The sequence below is a fragment of the Columba livia genome, chromosome 3 (genome assembly GCF_036013475.1).
Source record: "Columba livia isolate bColLiv1 breed racing homer chromosome 3, bColLiv1.pat.W.v2, whole genome shotgun sequence".
Lineage (NCBI taxonomy): Eukaryota > Metazoa > Chordata > Aves > Columbiformes > Columbidae > Columba > Columba livia.
The window spans coordinates 74,617,479-74,636,776 of NC_088604.1; the positions used below are offsets into that span (position 1 = coordinate 74,617,479).

Sequence of the window (19,298 nt, forward strand, 5' to 3'; positions counted from 1 at the left end):
AGGTATCTACCTTAAAGAATCTTTCACATTATACTGAGCTCCCAGGAAATGCAGAATTACATCAGGTCTATAAAACTTCCAAACTAGAGAACTGTATATGCCATTGATTCTCTTTGGGTATATGTGTCCCAATGGAGCTGAATATCCTGGTTTACACAAGTTCTCTGTTTCCTCTCTATATATTTAGTCTTACGGAAGTATATATACACTCGAAGTATCAAAATTTTAAAGCTGCCTCTGATTCCACCTCTGCACATACATGTTCTCTGCTATATATTTTTAAATATAACCCTCAAATGAAGTAAAAACATACACCAAAATATTGAAGTAAAAAAATGTTTCTGTAATATTATTTAACTACATAATCTATGGGATTTAATCAAATAAAGCAATGCAGCATACTTACTGTCCCCAGTGGAACAGAGAAGTTATGTAGCTAATAATTTATTTTCCAAAGTCCTTTTTCTTGGAGTCTTAGTGTTTTCTTAATGTGAGTTTTTTTCCTTAATGAAAATTACTCCATTATAGTAACAACGTCTTTCTGCCTTCTGTCCAGGAATTGATAGAGAATGTAGTAACTGTTGCAGAAAATACAGCTGATGAACTTGCTCGCAGCGATGGCCGAGAAGTCCAACTGGAAGAGGATCCTGACTTGCAGCTGCCGTTTCTTTTACCAGAAGATGGCTATTCCTGTGATGTTGTCAGAAATGTTCCAAGTGGTTTACAAGAATTTTTAGATCCACTCTGTCAGAGAGGTAAGTTCTTCTGTTGTTTTACAATGATCTTGTTCTTTGGTGTAGCGAACATGGAATGCAAAATATTTTTAGTTAAATGTAAACCTCTTTATTTTTCTTTGTGAATGTTTCAATCTTTTATACGGTGTTTTTCAAGGTTTTATTTTCGCAAACCATAAAAAGCATGTATGATTTCTTAATCCTTACCCTTTCTCCCTGTCCCTTTCAGTTGTTGGTTTCAACTTAGTCTATAGAAAAGTCCTATTCTTGCATTGATAAAAGAAATAGTAGGGAACTGACCGTTTTGAAAGTACGGTGGGTTACAGAGCAGAAGACTAGTAGAATAAATCCTTTAAATAGTAAGTATAATTAATTTGCCATACAAATGTCTGTATAGTTATTACAAGTAAGGCCTTTTTAATGCATGTATTCAAAATTTATTCAAAATTGTACTTTTTGGATATCCCTTAAATTACGCTTACTGAAGTCAAGGTAGACCACATCCACCACTCTACCATCCACCTTTTTATGTCTTCATAAAAGGCTGGATGAGGTTGGTCAAGCACGACTTCCCCTTGGTGAAGCCATGTTGACTGCCCCTAATGACCCTTTTATCCTTGATATGCCATAAAATTGCAGTGAAGCACATAACGGCATCTAAGATGCAAGATTCAACATAATAATGCCTATAAAAAGATAAATACTACTACCTTGTGACAGGCTATTTCATTTTAATTGATCTGTTGAGAAAATACCATGACTCTGTTGTTGTTACTTTCTCTTCTAGGTTTTTGTAGACTAATACCTCATCCACGGTCACCAGGCACGTGGACAATATACTTTGAAGGTGCAGACTATGAAAGTCACCTGTCACATGAGAATGCTGAGCTAGTAAGTATTGATTCAGTGAATAATTGTCAAAACTGATATCTTGGCAAGCCATTTTGTTTCACGTGATGAGTCGTAATCCTTATTAGGAAGAACAGGCTACATAATTAAACCTGTAGTACCTCAGTGATTTGTAAGTTGGTGTTTTTCTAGGCTGTGGCGTGATACAATTCTCACATACACAAACTTTGTCATGTTCCCCTACTCTGGGGGTAAACAGTGAAGAAATTACTTTTAAATTCAGGCAAAAATATATATGGACGTGCATCTGTAAGTAACTTGTGAATGGAGCTGCAGCCTGCTTTTGTTTATAAATTGGGAGTTACCACCTAAATGTTTAGTATTAAGTTGTCATCTGTTTGGGGGGTTTTTTATGTGTGTGGTTGTGGTGTTTTTTGTGGTGTTCGTTTGTTTGTTTGTTTGCTTTTTCGTTGTTGTTTTGTTTTTCTACTAGGTTTTCAGGAAAAAATCCCTTAGTTTTTCCTTTTCATTATACATATTAAAGAAGGGTTTCACTTCAGTGTGAGGTGGCTTTTATCTGTTACAGGGGTTTTTTTTGTTGTTGTTGGGGTTGTTTTTTGTGGTGGATTGTGGGTGTTTTGTTTTGGTTTTGAATATGTGATAATCAAGAACGTAAAAGTTACAGAACAACTTGGTTTGGAAAGATGATGGCTTTATGTGAAATCATTTTTAGAGCAACTAACAGAAATAGCTTCATATTTACGATTAGTATTTCAGTGAAATCAGGAAGGCCAGCATGAAATGAGAACTATGTTCCTAAGGCCTTCTGTGAAAAATAGTTGCTACTTGCTGTTTCGCTATTCAGAGGGACTTCAAAGCTTCATTTACTCTGTTCAGAACCTGCCATTTGTTTGATGACGTTACGCACTCTTGCTGCGGTGTCCTAAGGAATGTGCTCACTTTACAGAAGAGAGCAGCATCTCCTCAAGCAGTATGACTGATACAGCAGAAACCAGTCCTGAGCTGCTGATAAGCCGGGCTCTGCAGGCTTAGTGTCTTGGTAAATGGGCATTTGACTGAGAAAAATAGAACTGAGACATTCTTGAGACTTCATGCTCTTCCTTCTCCCTTTGTTGCTCTAAAGAGGTGCATTTTTGGCAGCTGGTGGAAAAAAAATCAGGTGAAGTTATACTGGGTACTCGCTGTTCCTCATACTAAGAAAAAGCTGAAGTAGTGTTCTGGTCAGTCTTCTTAATGAGGCTTGATAAAGAAATGCCAGGATGATTGGATGCTACTGTTTCATTCATCCTGGAAATGAATACCATGTAAGACTGTTTAAATAACATGATCTAACCATTCTTCTCTCTGGTGCATGTATATTTGTACTTTGTCATGGATCTTGTGGAACTTGCAGTTAGCAGGTTTTAATTAGCGGTATGTATTTACCAGCCAGGGTGCTTTAATTTAAATGCTTCAGCTAATGAAGATTGTGATGGCAACTTTTTGAGTAGAGTGAACTAGCAAGGTTGCAAAGATAGGAAAAAAATTACTGAACATGTTTAGGGGCTCAGGCTGGATTTGAGTTACAGAATTTTCAGAAGTGAAAATTTTTGGAACTTTTTTTCAAGGCTTCATCTCTGCCTTTGAAATTAATGGGCCTCTTTGATATCTGTGCAGAATTGTCATATTCTAGATGCAGCACTAAAAACTGAGCTCCATATAGATGAGCCTCACCTTTCTAGTAGGTGCCTACTGAGTCTGAACTTCAGTTTTCATTAAAAGTTACTACAGTTTTGTAGACCTGTTACATTTCAAATTGTGAATTATTAATAATCTCTTTATGGAATTAGAGAACAACGGTTGACTTCAAAGCTTCAGCAGTGCTTGCGACACAGGTGTAGTACTTGATAATGTGCATCCATATTAATCAAATGTTAAGAGATTCTACCTTTAAAATGGAGTACCAGATGTATTATTTATGGTGTGAGATATTCTGCTGCACTAACAACTTAGTTCTGATTATAGATTAACTATTTTGCACAGTAATTTTTATAGCCTGGCAGTAAATATGAACTCTTGTCTTTTTTTTTCTTCTTTCCCCTTCCCTATTTGATAGGCTCAGCCTTTGAGGAAAGAACCTGAGATTATCACTGTAACACTAAAAAAACAAAATGGAATGGGCCTGAGTATTGTTGCTGCCAAGGTATGGAAGTCAGTTTGTGTGTTACTGAAAAAAGGTGTTTTTTAAATCAGCCTATTGTGGAAAATGTTAATGGAAAGATCTATTTGCCTTAGGTTTGCTGTGCACATCATGTTGATCATACTTCTGTTCTGGCTGGAAAGTGTTTCTGCCCTGACTTGCCCAAATTGTGGGTGTATGCTGCTCCTAGTAGTACTACATAGTAATGTATAGAATGCATATATAACTGCAACCACCAGATGGAGGACTCCACTAGTTGGTTGATTTTGCTTTATTGACTGGATCATGTAGCAGACATAATCTTTGAATTTTAAGCTTGTTATAGATGATGCAAAAGTCCTTGTTGTAATCATGTGGTGTACAACAGAGCACAAGTCCTTCCTAATGTCTCCTCACTGTGTAGCACATGAAACTTCAGAATGCTGTGTTCTTCCTTGGCACTGAGTGCATGAGCTGAAAACATGATTGTTTTACTGCTTTTAAGTTATCTCACGTAGTTAATTACTTCTAAACAGTGCTATTTTTTTCTACAACTTTGCTCATTTCATAGGCTGTTCTTGAAACAGTAATCTTGCATGGTATCAGCTTTTAAAATTTATTTTTGACACATGTAGAGGAATACCAAGTGTCAGGTGTATGTTGCTAACAACCAGCAGTTATTCAGGAAACTATTCAGGATCTGAAAAATGTAACTCAGTATTCTGCTCTTACTTAGGTCGAGTGGGTTAATAATTTAAGAAGCAAATATTAGATCTTGAGATACACCAGATTAAATACTAAATACCTCTGATTGCCATCTGCATTTCTCTTAAGTGTTTCAAAATGTGCAGTGGATTTTTTTTTTTCCACTTTAAACTGTGAAATCTGATTTCTCATTTAGGCAGAAGCAGGATATAACAGAGGGAAAGGTTCCCTTTTTGCTGGAGCTGGCTGGCTTCTGCATGTGGTTTTAACAGCTGACACTCTTGATGTCCATTAGCAGTATGTAACAGTGCTGCTGGTCAGTGTGTAAGCTTGATTTGAATTGTTTTTTAGAAGTTATTTAACCAAGTTAATGATTTCTTCAACATGATCAGTGATGGAAGCAGCAGTCCGCATCTCAGCACAGTTACAGAAGCGCGCACTGGTTCAAGCAGTAATTGCATTTCATCTTGCTGCTATGCACCTGCTGCAATAATGGAATTCTGATTTTTTTTAAAACAATCACATCTTTAATCTTGATCTGAAATAAGCAAGAGGCAGATTTCTGTTTCAGTTTAAGAATATGTTGAAGAGAAACTTTTGCTTAATTTGAAGTCAGCAGTATGTTCATTGGATACCAATAGTCATCTTGCATTAAGTGTTGAAACAAGTTGCTGTAGTAGTTAAATAAATTTTCAAGGAGTTATTTCAAGGGGTCCAAAGTTGCTTATTGTAAGTAATGAATAGCATGTGTTTCCTGTAGTAGGTTTCATAAAAACAGCAGAGTAAGGAAGAATACACAGGCATTAATTTTCTCAAGTCTGGCCAGGGCAGAGCAGATTAGAGAATGAGTATGACTGAGAAGCTAGCAATAGTGGGTGGGTTTTTTTCTTTCTGTTCCTGTCTCCTTGACTTCTACTAATAATTTTTCTGACATGTCTCAGGTCATGTATCTTTTACCAGCATAAGAATTAAAATTCTTATTTTTTTCCTTTGGCTGAGGAAAATGGAGGAAGTAAATACAGTACACCGTTTGCTAAAGTTTTTTAAACTCTAACTGAATAGCTGAAATGAGAGGGAGAGGCAAGTGTGAGAATAGATTTAGGTTTTTCTGACGTTTAGATAGTAAAAGGTTGTCTATCAAATGCTTGCATGGAAGTACCTTATAGTTGAAGAAATGAAAGCTCATATTCAGTTTCAGAAATACAGAATATTGCTACCATGCACAGGATCACAGTTTGATTGCTGACCCAATTGCATTTATTGAACTATTGGTTTCTAGAGAGCTTCAAAAGTGCTGTAATAAAAGAAAACGCAGTGGCTGGCTGACAGGAGGCTCTGCTCCAACCAGTGAAAGGCAACCCTGAAACTGTTCAGCTTTGGTTAGCAAAACAGTTGGTTTTTTTCCCCTGTGAGGTGACAAAATAGTTGCGCTCAGTAACAGGCTGTGAGCAGCCCTTGCATGTTGGTGCTGGCCTTGCCTTTCTCATTAAGTCTTAACAGGCTCCTCCTACATGTCACTGGCTTTGGATGAAGTTGGTTAATGTGTGGGTGGGTGATACTCTAGAGCTGGATGAAATGGGCAGGTTCTCAGACATTGTAAAGAAAAATAATTCTTGCTGGTTGCTTTTCTTCTTTTACCCATTGTAAAAAAATCTACATTTTCCTAGTAAGCTGTGCTCATGTCTGAGGAAACATCTACCAAATTTATCATTTGATAATTCTTTAAGATTGTATTAGTTTGCAGGGGGTTGTAGATAAATAAAGTCTATGCTAATTAAGAGTTTTAATGGGGAAATTAGATACCATACCTTAACCGCTTCAGCTCCAAATGTTTTTAATCGCCAAGCGATTGTTACACCTTCTCTGCTGCGATCAAAGAAGATGATTGGAGTTGAAGCTCAAGTTACACAAGCAGGCAAGTGATGCAACTTTCAGTGAAATGCTGTGCATCTGCTTATTCTTATGATAGATGGTTTCAATTTGTGATACTAGGTGATTTTAAATACATTGGCTTTAATGTCAAAACAAACCAAAACCAAAGGAGGTGAGTCAAGGAGTAATATGAAAGGGTTAGGTCCCTGGGGAACCCTGTATTTGATCCTCTTTCTGCCTAATGACAGATAAAAGGTTTAAGTGCATTGCTTCTAATTAAATAAAATATGAGTAGCTGTGAAATAGGAGTTTACAGGCCTGCCAGGAGTGCTGCAGGGAGCAGCAATGATGCATCACCTGCCTCGCCTGACTTTGCTGTGCGGGTGTTTTCCAAGGCAAGACGGCCCCTTTGAGCAACCATGTCGTAAGCATGTACGCTGGATACATACATGTCAGAGAAAACAAGTTTAGTTATGAAACAACTGTTAGCTGCCAGAGCACTGTAGGCAGCGTTGTGCTTGTTTGGGTTTTGTGTGGGTTGTTTAAATGGGGGAAATACCTAGCAGCATTTCTTAAACTGAATACACTGATTTTTATTTAAAGTTAAATTGTATAGCTTCGGATGTGATCCAAAAAGGTAACTTGTTGTTCTGCCCTTTCGTAGGTGTTGCATGTTTTCTTACAGTAACACTCCTGTAGCTTTATTAGCAGTAGCTTTTGTAATAGGTATATGGAAATGTAGCTGGTAGGAGTGGTCGGGCATCGGGAACAGTATTGCCTTTGGAGGTTGTGTGCAGAATTTGGTTACTCTAACCCTGAGAGATGTTTTGATGTTAAAAGCTGCCTGACTCCCAACCACATTGCGGTTAAGTTTTTATGAAATCCAGATGATTTGGAAGCAGCGTGTGCATGCAGTTTACTTTAAAAATATATCGCTTTTTGGGGGCTTTCGCATGTGACTTCTGAGCCATCTGTGGGCCAGCACATTACTTCCTGTTTAATTTGGAGGATTTTTGTCTTTTGCACAAAAGGGCGTTTTTTTTTTTTTTCCCTAGCAGTTTTCAAAGGTTAATAAAGCCTCTAAAGTACATGGAAGTCAGAACAGCATAACTGATTACGTAAGAGTCTGAATATTGTATTGGTTATAGCTGGTGTTGATAAACGCTAACACTGTGTCATAGCATCCAGCTCCGAGTTATCTTGATGGGTATCTTGGAAAACCCAGCAGACTAGCGTGGTAGTTGCTGTTGAGGGCTGAAAGAGAAGTGGAGAATTGTTTTTTTTCTTTCAAGGATCTGTAGTCCCGGAGATCAAAATGTGGTTTTCTGTTGTTGGAAGAACAGAATCCATGGTAAGTCTGTTCAGGTTTCTGTTGGGGCTGTTTTTCTCTGAAGTTTTAAATACTATCCCTGTACTTTCTCCTGCTCTCTTGCTTGTTTAAACTTGCCAGTAGTTATTTGTTCGCGTAGCAACAATGTAATACAGCATGCGGTTAAATATAGTCAGATATTAGCAGCTAACTTTCTAAAATCTAGAAAGAAAAAACTAATTTTTTTAGCTCGTTCTTCATATGCACTTCTGAAATTCGTGGAAGTGACTATTAATATTTAAAGTTTCAGGTGTGATAACTACTGTTTTACTGTGGCAGAGCATGAATAGCATGACCTGTGATCTGTTTACTTGTCACATTAGTTGGCTTTAATCCAGGTTCCTCTAAAAGTCCGTTTTCCCCTTATAAAGTCTTAGTAGAATAATTAAAACTGACATCCCAAACAGTATATATAGGATTTGCAATCCTCTCTAGACCCTTCTGAAAAGACCAAAACATGCAAATACATTGCAGTTAGGATATCTTATGTTCAACACACTCACAGAATAGAGCATTTAAATTTTGTTTAGATTGCTACTGCACAAAAAGAATTCTCGTGTTCTGCAAGAATGATAGAGCAGGTTTTGTTGATTAATCTTCACTGGCTGGTTAAATTCATTAGTATGCTACGATTTATTTCTTTAAAGTATGGCACGCTTCTAGTTCTGGCTCAGTCATCTTCTATTAGTATAACAGAAAAAGTTTCCTTAAATATATACAAGCACCTTAAAATACAGAGTGTATTTTCTGAGGTTTTTTAACAGATGGTCAGATTAAATATTTTCATAGCGCTTGCTAGGAAGCATTTCGAACACCGGGTGTGAAAGTTCATCAATTAATATTCTGGGGAAGGGGCTTATGTACCTAAAACAAGTGTGTGGCATCTTAACCATAAATAACTTGTATTATTTGGCAACCTTGTTTGTTCTTAAGGTTTAATTATATCATTCTATATTGCTTTATTTCTAAACTGTTCCTAGTCATTTTATATTTAACAGTGAATTTAAGGTCTTACATTTAAGGAGGTTTTGAGACTACCAGGAGTATCAATTTCAATGTGAAATTTTTCTGAAAGTTTATTCTACAAATACCATGTAGGTGATCTATGTAGAAGGAACAGGCTTAAACTTCTTTTCTTTTTTTTCCCAAAATTGAAAATTAGTTTTATAGTTAATTATACTGATAACATAATACACAGATTTGATTCTCTCCACTCAGCATTTGCAAATATAGACAGTTGATGGGATTATTTTAACTGTTGGTTAGCTCTGAACTTGTATTCCAGGTTTCAAGATTTCTTAAGATTTCAGATACCTCAGTATTTGAAGTCTGCTTGTGTCTGTGCTTTCTAAGTGTTGAAGAAAAAATTTTGCCCTTTCCCCCCAACTTGAATTAATTGAAGAGTTTGAGTTAGAAGATTTAGAAGTTGGTTTTGTTTTGTTTTTAATGTTTGATACTAATTTGCATTGGCAGTCTAAACTACTGACGCTGCCTTAACAGACTTCTTAGGAGGATCTTAAAGTAAAAACTTAGTATTTAATTGCCATTTCCAGCACAGACTTCTAAGTTTTGCAGGAATAAGATAGTATGTGGGTTCCTAGTTCAGTCTTCATCATGAACAAATAAGTAGCTGTGTGTTTAACAATTTGCCTTTTACTTGTTGATTCATAACTTCCAACGGGGTATTTGGTTAAATTTTGGTACCTTGTAGATGTTCTATAAAATTTTACTAACGCTTTCATATGCTGTGTAAAAAATAAACTTTATGCCAGCACAGCATGATTTTTCTTCTCACTAGCTGTGAGACCGGAGCCCTACTCAAGTAAAGTGTTTGTCTTCTTCATTCGTTTGTATTTAGATTGATGCTGCAAACGGGTCACCAGACTTTTGTATTGAATGCCTTTTGGAACAAAGCGGGTTTTAAACTTCATGTGCCTGTTCCTCCTAGCACTAATACCTTCTGTACGCAGGTACTTGCTAGCAAGCCTGCAAAAGTTACAGTGCACATAGGCTTTAGCTGGAGTTCCTCTACCGGACTTCATTCGACTTTGGCATTCAAATAATTTCCAAAATTCCGTTTAAGTACATGTTAATTAATAGAGCTTTTAAATTTTAAGGTTTTTTCTCCTATTAAAGAAGAAGACTTTCAGAAATGTAGACTTTTTCCTGTATGAATAATGTTCTTGATTGGAGTACAAATTTAGGTGCTTAATAATACTCGTTAGTGTATAGATAGATACTGGATTAAGTTGTATCCGTCTGAAACTGCAGAGCACCATTATGTGGAAGATGTTGCTGTGGTTTTTTTTCGGTTGTAGTTTTTCCTTCGCCATAGAGCCAAGACTCATTTCTTCAAAAAAAGTGCAGAGATATAGGTTTGTTGTTTTTTTTTCCAAAATAGATTTCCTAGTATGTCTTGCCTGTGAAATCCTATCTGCAGACCTGGTTAAGCTGAGACATCGGTTCCAAGTTGCCTTAACGGGGAAGAGCATCACAGAATCTGCGATAAAACTTGTAGACTGGCATATAACTGAATAAACCTTAGTGTGTCACTACTCACAGAATATCTATAGCAAACGTAAATTAAAAAGTTAACCCTTATTTGGGGAAATAGAGCTCAATCAGTATATTTTCCTTGAGCTCAATGAAAGATTTTTCCTTTAAAATGAAAAGAGAAGTGGAATCAAACAGGCTCATGTATTTAATTCATATTGTTAAAAATTAAGAGTGCCTTTATGCGTTTGTAGAATGTCATATCAATCTTAAGTTGCAGCATTTATAATACTAAAAGAGGCTTCCTTTTCAGATAGGTTAAAAAAGACTAATGAATAAAACTTGCTTAGTCTTTTACAAATGTCATGCATGAAGCATTTTGCTTTTACTTAGCAGTTTTTCCTTTTCATGAGAGCAAGAGTAAAGTACACCTGGGAAGGAACTGCTGCAGACTTGATTATGGTCTCAGAATGAGACTTTAGGTCAATTGCTTTAGCTAGTTCATTTAGTTGCTTTGGTTTGGATCAAAGATGATACCTATTAGAAACACTGTTTCCAGAGTGTGAGCATGTGTTACAAATTGATTTACTTCTGTCCAGCTCCGAAGACACTACAGCTATTTGTGTCAGCCTGCCTCCATTCCGTGTTCATCTGATTGCCTTATGAAGGTTTCTAAATACAATAATTGCTGTTGTTGTTTTGGTTGATTTGTTTGTTTTAAAAACAAGAAGACTACATACACAGAAGACTACAATACTGCATATGTTTTTAATGTCATTTCAGGGAAGTCAGTGACAGAACATCCTGCATTCTTTGGTCTTTTATCTCCTGGGAGAAGCACACTTTAGGAAGATACGGGGTGTATTCAATTGCTTGCTTTGTGTGCAAATCAATCTTGATTGCAAACATTCTTTTATAAAAAAGTAACAAGTAACCCTCATTCCTTTGAAGAGAACAACAGAACTCTTCAGATTTGTTTTTTTTTCTCTTTACTCCTTGCGAGACTATTTGTAAACAGAATTTCTGGATACTCTGGATGTGAAGTTTCTAAGCTGCTGGATGCTCCAGAGTCACATGATATGGTACTCCTTGCAATCCAGCTTTTTTTTTTCCTCTGAATAGTAGGACACTTGTTTTTCATTTGTTTTCCCAGCCACTACAACTTAAAGCTACAATGGAATTGTTCATAGCTGTTAAATCCTTGATGTTTCTTTGCCTGTGAATAATGTTGATTGTCACCAAAGTTTGAATCTCCATGGCCTGTTTTGTTTAATTGGAAATGTTTTGGCAGCTTGTGACTGTAGTTTGTCCAATTCCAAAAATGTTTGTTTTTCTCCCCCGACTGTGGAAGATAGTTTTAGGGAGGAAAGCAGAAGTTTACATATGTGGAGCATGGGTCAGTTTTAAAATTCTTTTTAAGTCAAGGTATGACATGACTCATGGCAGCTGTAGCCACAACTAACAGACCAGTTTTACATACAGTAGGCTTGTTCACCTCATTTATATTTGGAAATTATATATGGCATGCTCTGAAGTATTTCGTTTAACAATAACAGATTTCCAGAGTCTCCACATTGGTCTTGAGGTGGCCAAGGCCTTTGCTTCCTCAGACAAAGTGAGGTTTTTCTGATCTTCAAGTCCAGAGAAGTTTGACTTCACTAGAGGTAGGACCAGTAGCTACAAAGTTCGTCTTTCTCATTCCTCTGTGCCGACAGCAAGTAGTTCCATGAGCCATAGCCGCAGTACGTTCGGTACGTAGGGTAGATAAATATGTACTCATCCAGATGTAACCTACAGAATGCATGCAGCTTTAGAGAATGAGTGTGTTTGGGTGATCAGAAATCTTTGCTTTTGCCTTCCAGACAGTACATTTGTAAACTGGCTGCATAGTTTAGTAAACTGGTGTTCTTTAAAATGCTCACAAGCTTGGGGTTATTTAAATGCTTCTAGACTAATTACTTGCCAGGGAAGTCAGATGGAGACTTGATTCTCTTGCATAAACTTGCCTTTAAGGATGTTTATAAAAACATACAGAGATCTTCTATGTACACTTAAGACTCTGGAATCAGAGAATTAGCCGTGATAAAAATCAGTGAAGTCTACTCTGGGTGTAGGCAGATAAGAGATTTCAGGCATGATGGCTGCTATCAGGCTCCATAGCTACACTTCTGTCTCTGTTTTGGTTTTTTTTTTTTAAAGACATTTTAGTTACAGGGATTCATTCTGCTTTTAAATTGTTTTGTTTTTATAAAATACAGCAAAAACTTAACAGAAAAGACCAACTTGGGGAAACAGTGTCATCCTTGAAATCTTATGAGATACCTAATATTTCAGCAGAATATGTTTGTATATGTATGTATATATGTATATACATACACATATGTGATATCTACATCATTAAAGTGAAATATTTTAAATGTTTGCATAATTATGCAAAATCTAAGAAATGTTTTATGTGAACCATTGGAGTGTTTTGACATGTAATCTTGGTATCTGAAAGCACTTCAACTGGAATATTATGTTGAAATTGTATGGCACTTTTTTGTGGATTCAGCTAAACTATAATTGGAGAGTGAAAGATACCTTCATGACTACTTTTTCATATTACATCTATGTGAAGCTTGAAACCATTTAAATATTCATGTATTTCAGACAGAAATCATCAAAACAGTATTGAAAGCTCATGAGGAAGGCTTTCTTGCATTTTGTGTAAATAAAAGTAGTTTTGAATACATGTAATGTTAAAAAAACCCTTGTTTTTGAAGTGTATATTTTTTCTTTAATCTAACATTGTTCTGCCAGTCTTTACTGAAAGATGTTCGTTGCTCCAGTTATTGGAGTGATAAACAAAGTATGTGAAGCTAAACAGGTATGGGCAAATGATGGTTTAGAACAAGTAATGACAAGACCTTACTGTTAATTGTCGGGAGTGTTACTGGTTTGGTTAGGTGCCGTACCTGCATTTATGTTTTGTGGATGCATACTTTTGCCTTAATTACTTCATAGTACAATTTTGCTGTTATTCCTAACAACAGCAAAAGTTTGCAATAGTTTTCATAGTTTTAATTCTAGCAATGGGTATTGAAATAACTAGGTCGTCCTACTAATCTGCTAAAACTGCAGCCTCACAGAAAAATCTGCTAAAACTTCCCAGCCTCACAGAAAGCACAGCTGGCTTGTGATCCAGCTGAGCTGCTTGTGGGGTGCAATGTCTGAGGGTGGGAGCAGATTAACTGTTCATCATCACCTCTTCAGCAAGCAGACCTTCATCCCCACTCTGATACCCTCACACAGGGTCACTGGTGGGGCTGTCCCAGCATCTCCAGCCTGCCATGCCACTGGCTGAAGGTCCCAATGTGGGGTGGCCTGGTGTGGGTGGCTCTCCTGGGAACCCAGCTGCATGGTGACACTCCCCAGAAGGAGAGCCGCCTGTTCTCTCCCCTGTGCCGTTACGGCTGCTTGTCCCAGCAAATGCCAAATGGGAAGGAGGAACAGGCAGGATTTCTTCTGCCTGCCTTTAATGCTTCTGTGGTGAGTGAGTCACCAGCTCGTGGGCTATGGGTAACGCTGCCATTAGGAAGGCTCTATCTGATGTTCCTGTTCTTCAGACTGCTGGTTTATATACAGTTGTGCTGTATGGCGTGCTCTGATTTTATGGTTGATGAAATGTACGTGAGCCAGATTTTCCTGTGTGTGCTACTGACAAGGAAATCTTATGAAATTCACCTTGTGACATAGTTCCACTATCAACAAAATCTGTTCTCCTTAAATATTTTCTTTAATTCATTTCTACATTGTACATCTTCGATTTTTAGACTTTTCTGATGCAGGACTAGTTGTTTCATTTTCAGATCAGTGTTGTTTATCTTGTTCCTTTCCTTATTGTTCTGATTACTCTATAGAAGTGGCTGTAATTTTTATGTTTTCTATGCGGCCTCTTCTATTTCTGTAGTTTGCATAGTAAGTTTTTAAGCAACTGCAGTATTTTGGGCACAGTCCTGTTAGAGCAAGGAGGGGCTTGCAAAATAACACTAACTGTGAAAACAAGTATGGACTGCTGTACACTGATGTGTTGCTTGATAGATGGCCCAGGTGATAAGCGGATGTGATGGAAAATGACTTGTTTCTTGTTACACTGTCTCAAAAGCTAAGATTAAATTGCATTATCCAACTTGCACCTTTGGCTTCTTTAAAATGACAGAATTTTTGAAGTCAAGCATAAAATCACACCGGACTTAAAAAGGGAAATGCCCACTTGGACAACAGATGTGTAATCTTTGCATACCTTTGGCTGTTGTAAATCCTAGTTAGCTGAGCATATTTTTGTGTTTTGATGCCTTTAATGGGTGATTGACTTTGCTGTGTTCATTATATCAACTTTGTTTTCCTTCCATCCTCCTGCTCGCAGTGAATTTCCAGATTTTTTTTTTGAGGTTGTAGGTTGTGTGACTTGAAGAGTGGAAATCCCATAAATAAACCTAATGGGGCGGGGGGGGTGGAGCTGAGAGGGGTGTTACTTTCTTCACCCTTAAGGTGTGCTTTTAATTTTTTTTGGTCTCTTCCCCCCACACACTGTGTCACTGTCGTGACTCTTAAATATATTTTGTCAGCATTCTAGAGGTTGAAGTTACGTTGACCAGAGGTGCCAGAACTGCTGTTTAACTTAGAGGATTGCCCTAGTTGCATGAGTTTTCAGAACCTAATCTTTCAGACCCTTCAAGAAAGTGGTTCAGTCAGTTAATTTGTTTGTTTATTCAGTCAATTCTTTACTAAATTCCTTTATATCTGGTGATATGTCCTGGGAGCTTATGAAAAAAAAAAGCTTATGCTTTTCTAGTTGTCCTACTGCCTGTTTAGAAGACATTTCTAAATGAAAATTTACAGAATTTTTGTTACTCCTTAATTTCCCAAATATAAGTACTTAACAAGTACTTTTTCTGAATTAATAGGGGAATATGTCTGTATAAGTCAATTTAATTTATATTATACATGTAATTAAAAAAAGCTAAAGGTTGTCATCTTTCAAGTGAGATTGTAATGTTGACTCTTTGTTTGTTTGTTTCAGTCTGTGAATTCATTGAGAGGGAGTTTTTTGAAAGAGCTGAAAGCTCTTGCTGAAGTTCCACCTGGTTGACTGCTTTGCTCTGTAGTCTTTGGTTGTATTTTGAAATCAAGTTCTGTTGATATTGTAAAAGTATTGGGGTTTTGTGTCTTTTTTATACTTCATGATGGAGGAATGATAAAACATCCTCTGAAACAAATGATAACTACTGCTAATTTTTCTCTCTTATACATGTAAACTGCTACTTGTTCATTAAATCCTCTGCTGTTTTAGTATTTATATGTGTTACTTTGTGGTTTGGGAATATAGTCTGAGATTTTTAGTTTCTTCTAACAGGTCAGGGGGTTTTGCTTTGAAAATAATTGATTTATGAAGGGGCATAAATATTTTATAAAATATTTAATCTTTAGGCACTAGTGTAGGCACATCAGCCTTTTGAGATCAATTCACGTGCAGACCTTGTATGCAGAAGATTCAGTGTCAGTTCATATGTAGGGTCTACCCAAACATTTGAGAATAGCCATTGAGAATTCAACTACAAATCACCAGCAAATTGTCTCTTGTTATTACAGACTGGAATGTAGCTGAACTTTGTTGAACAATGCTTATACTAAACTAGGGCCAAATGAGTACCAAATCAATAAATTGAAGTTTTCATTTAATTTCCAAAGAAGAGCTAGATTTCCATGTACTATCCAGCCTCTGACCTATGAACAGTGTTGATGTGAAACTCCCAACAACCACCATCATCCAAATGTCTAACAAACTTAACAAGCTTCTCATGTGTTTTATTTCCTTGCTTTTATTTATATCCTCAGGTTGTAATTTTAGACTCCATCTTTTCCTGAACATCTTTTTGTTCTGTGATAAGAACTATTTGAAACTGGGCTACTATGATAAAAATAAAGACAGTCCTCTTTTATGAAAGCTTAGGTTTTTTCTGTTCCACATTAGGTGGTGTTGTGTAGTGCATGTAGACCACACAGGTTCAGTAAAACCACATCTAAGGGAAATAGAACTTCTGATGAGGTTTAATTGCTGGAGTTGTTGATAGCATTTCATACCTCAGTGTGTTGCTTATCCTCCTGACTTGTGGCTCCTTTTGCTCTCTTTCTTGGAGGAGAACGCATTGTTTATTTACTTTTTACAAGGTAGTCTTGTCACTTAAATATCTTCCCATACATTACTGTCTTCATTTAGATTTAGGATAAAGTCCTGAGTTCCCATTCTAAGCAGACTTCTGTATGCGGAAGTATCCTGTGCTTGCCAAGTAGAATTAGAAGATCTATTAAAATTCCATCTAAATGCAAGAAAATGTTCCCCATTGTCATAGAATTCCTGCAGCAACCTGTAAGTCACAGCAAATTTAGGATTAATGATTCTTATACTCTGACTAAACTTAAGTATGTGCCAAACTTGAAAGTACAATATGCTAACATCTTTCAACTTTTGCTGTTTTAAAACATTAAATTACTACTTACGGGAAGTGTAAAATGATTAAAAAAAACCCTTTATAGGGGAACTGCATGTCATGTAAATGAGTGGCTTTGTTCAGAGTACTAGACCTGTTTTTCTCCGTTTCCAATGTGTGTTGGCATCTTAAGGATGAAGAAGCTCAAGAATGGGGAAGATTATTTCCAGGAATTTTTTGATGTTTTTACTCACAGCTAATTAAGCTTCCTGGAAAAAACTGGAGACATTTTTATCCCATTGTGTAATAACATCAGTAAAGGTGTTCTGTTTTTTTTAACAGGATGTATTTATTTCTACTTGTGATGTACTATTTATCTCCATTCCTTGCTAAAGTAGGATTATTTGAATTTTTTGTTCAGGAGGGGAATGGGTGGGCCTGGGGAAAGTTGGTGTCTTTTGAGCGTGCTTGCCATACAGGCTGTAAAACGCTTAAAATTAACAGGAACTTTAAATGTTCATAAGATTCCGCCCACCCCCCCATGTGTAGTTTGTTTCTCTGCGTGGGGATCTGTATCAGTGTGGCGTTTTTCGTTTTGCAATTGTTTTGGGACTCAGCTTCCACTAGAATACTGTTGTTCTGCAGATGCTGCTCAGAACTGCTTGACAAGTCAATAGGAGCCCTGGACGATGATGCATTTGTTAGCACGGGTACGCAGTTGCTGTAACCTGACAGAAGTTGGCACAACAGCTTAGCAAGAATAACGTCACCCTCCCTTCTTGGCCCAGTCACCTCCAAGCAACCCCTCTCTTGTACAGTTATGAAGCTGTGCTGTGCTGTAAACGATTTGAGGAAGCGGATTTGGTTGAAAAAAAGAGTCCATATAAGTTCACTGCTAGTGTCATTGTAATTAATTTAGTGTTTATTTTGGGGTTGGTTTGTTTGGTTTTTAATACTGAAAAGCATAAATAGTGCTCCACTGCTGACTTTCAAATTTAGTTCTTTGTGCTTTATGCAGTTTTTATTATTTGGGTTGTTGTTCAGTACTTGTTATTTACCCATATTGTAAAAGCACAGAATGGAGGTGTTTCTCATTTTGAAGCTTAAGTCTAAAATACTTGAGGTATCAGAATCTTAAAATATCATGTAATTCCCTTTTCTTACTCTGATCAGTTAATACCTTTGTTAAACTTTTTCCCTGTGGTTCTCTGCTTTGGGTGTGCATTGTAACGTAGCAACAGATAACAGCGCTAAACAAAGGAGGTCTTCGGAGGAGTGTGTTCTGCTCAGGAATATTGTCACCCAGGTGAACTGGAGCCTGTGTTGATCGCTTTTCGTGTGTTGATGGCACTTGTTTTGTAGAAGTGGTTTTTCCAGCTGAAAGCTGTGATTAAAAAGCGTAGCTGCTAATTTGGAAGCAATGAAGAAGTAGCAGTAGGTTTGTGGTGGTTTTCATTTTTACACCTTGAAAATTTTCCTTAAATTATTACTTAAGGGAAAGGATTTTTCACATTTTTTCTTAAAAGGACACTATAGTTTCTGCTGGAATTGTGCAAAAATGTTGCTTTGAGTGTGAAAGAAAAACTGCTAGATTGGTAGCACTGGAGAGTTTACTGCTATAGATGAGGCTTTTTTTTTTTTTTTCTTTTGGGATTTTCTACATTATTTTTCAAAAACAGTTGCAAAAGTTTTAGGGGTTTTGTAATTGACTATATATTCAAGAAAATGTGCTGTAGGTTAATTAATCTTGGGGGAATAAGCCATCTTTTTTTGCTTACTACGTTCTTGCTTTCCACAATTATCTAACTTCTTTACAGTTGTGTTCTTCTGTTCGGACTAACAGCTTTACAGATGCACAAACTTTTGTTACTCAGGATTGGAGAAAATAAAGTGAGCTGGAAAGAATGTTTATCATATTATTATTATTGATACACACATGTCATTGCTCTGTTTTGTTTGTGGGGAAATAGTTTTGGTTACATTGACCATCACATTCCTTTGAAAGACAAACAGATTAATGAAAAGTTTACAAAGAAACATGTTTTATTGTCAGTCAATGATAGAAGAAAAATCCATGTGGTGTGTATGAGAATTTTGCTCAATTTGGAGTTCAGTATGCATGCCTAACCACATGTTAACATCCTTTTTGTGTTGTTAATAACTACGTTTCCTTCTAATGCAGTCTCCTGGAAGGTCAAACAGAAGCAAAATTTAGTCTGTTTGAATAAAAATTAAGAGTTTGGATTCAAATTGCTCTAAAGCTCAGGTTAAAAGCTGAAGGAATATGATGAGTTAACTTTGAGGATACTTACAGAGAGGTCTTCCCAAGAGTAAGTGAGAGCACAGGCATGTTGTGAGAAACACATTAAATGGCATGTGAAATAGGCAGGAAAGGAACTAATTTGTCCTTATAATATGTGAGTAGATGTGGTTGATAAAATATTTTTTATGTAATCTGAATGGAGATTTATTTTTAAAATAATTTTTCATGCTTTCAAAAGTCAGTAGTTTTATATTGAGTGAGATGACTTGGAGCTAACACATCTGCTTGTAACTTCTCTTGAAAGAACAGGAAAGTGATTAACAAACTGTATGGGCTTCATAAAAGCATTAAAAAAGAAGGA

General features: G+C 36.7%; 1 protein-coding gene across 31 annotated transcripts in view; it reads left to right on the forward strand.

The window, feature by feature from the left end:
• Positions 1-19,298, forward strand: part of AFDN (afadin, adherens junction formation factor) — a 127,555-nt gene that overhangs the window by 81,779 nt on the left and 26,478 nt on the right. For all 31 annotated transcript variants that reach the window (XR_002421456.2, XM_065057651.1, XM_065057654.1 and 28 more), the window contains 3 exons: positions 557-755; positions 1,522-1,625; positions 3,700-3,786. Coding sequence is in view for 30 of the 31 variants with exons in the window: in XM_065057651.1 (XP_064913723.1) it covers positions 557-755; positions 1,522-1,625; positions 3,700-3,786 (390 nt within the window). In the remaining variant the exon portion in view is untranslated. The remainder of the gene's footprint in view (positions 1-556; positions 756-1,521; positions 1,626-3,699; positions 3,787-19,298) is intronic.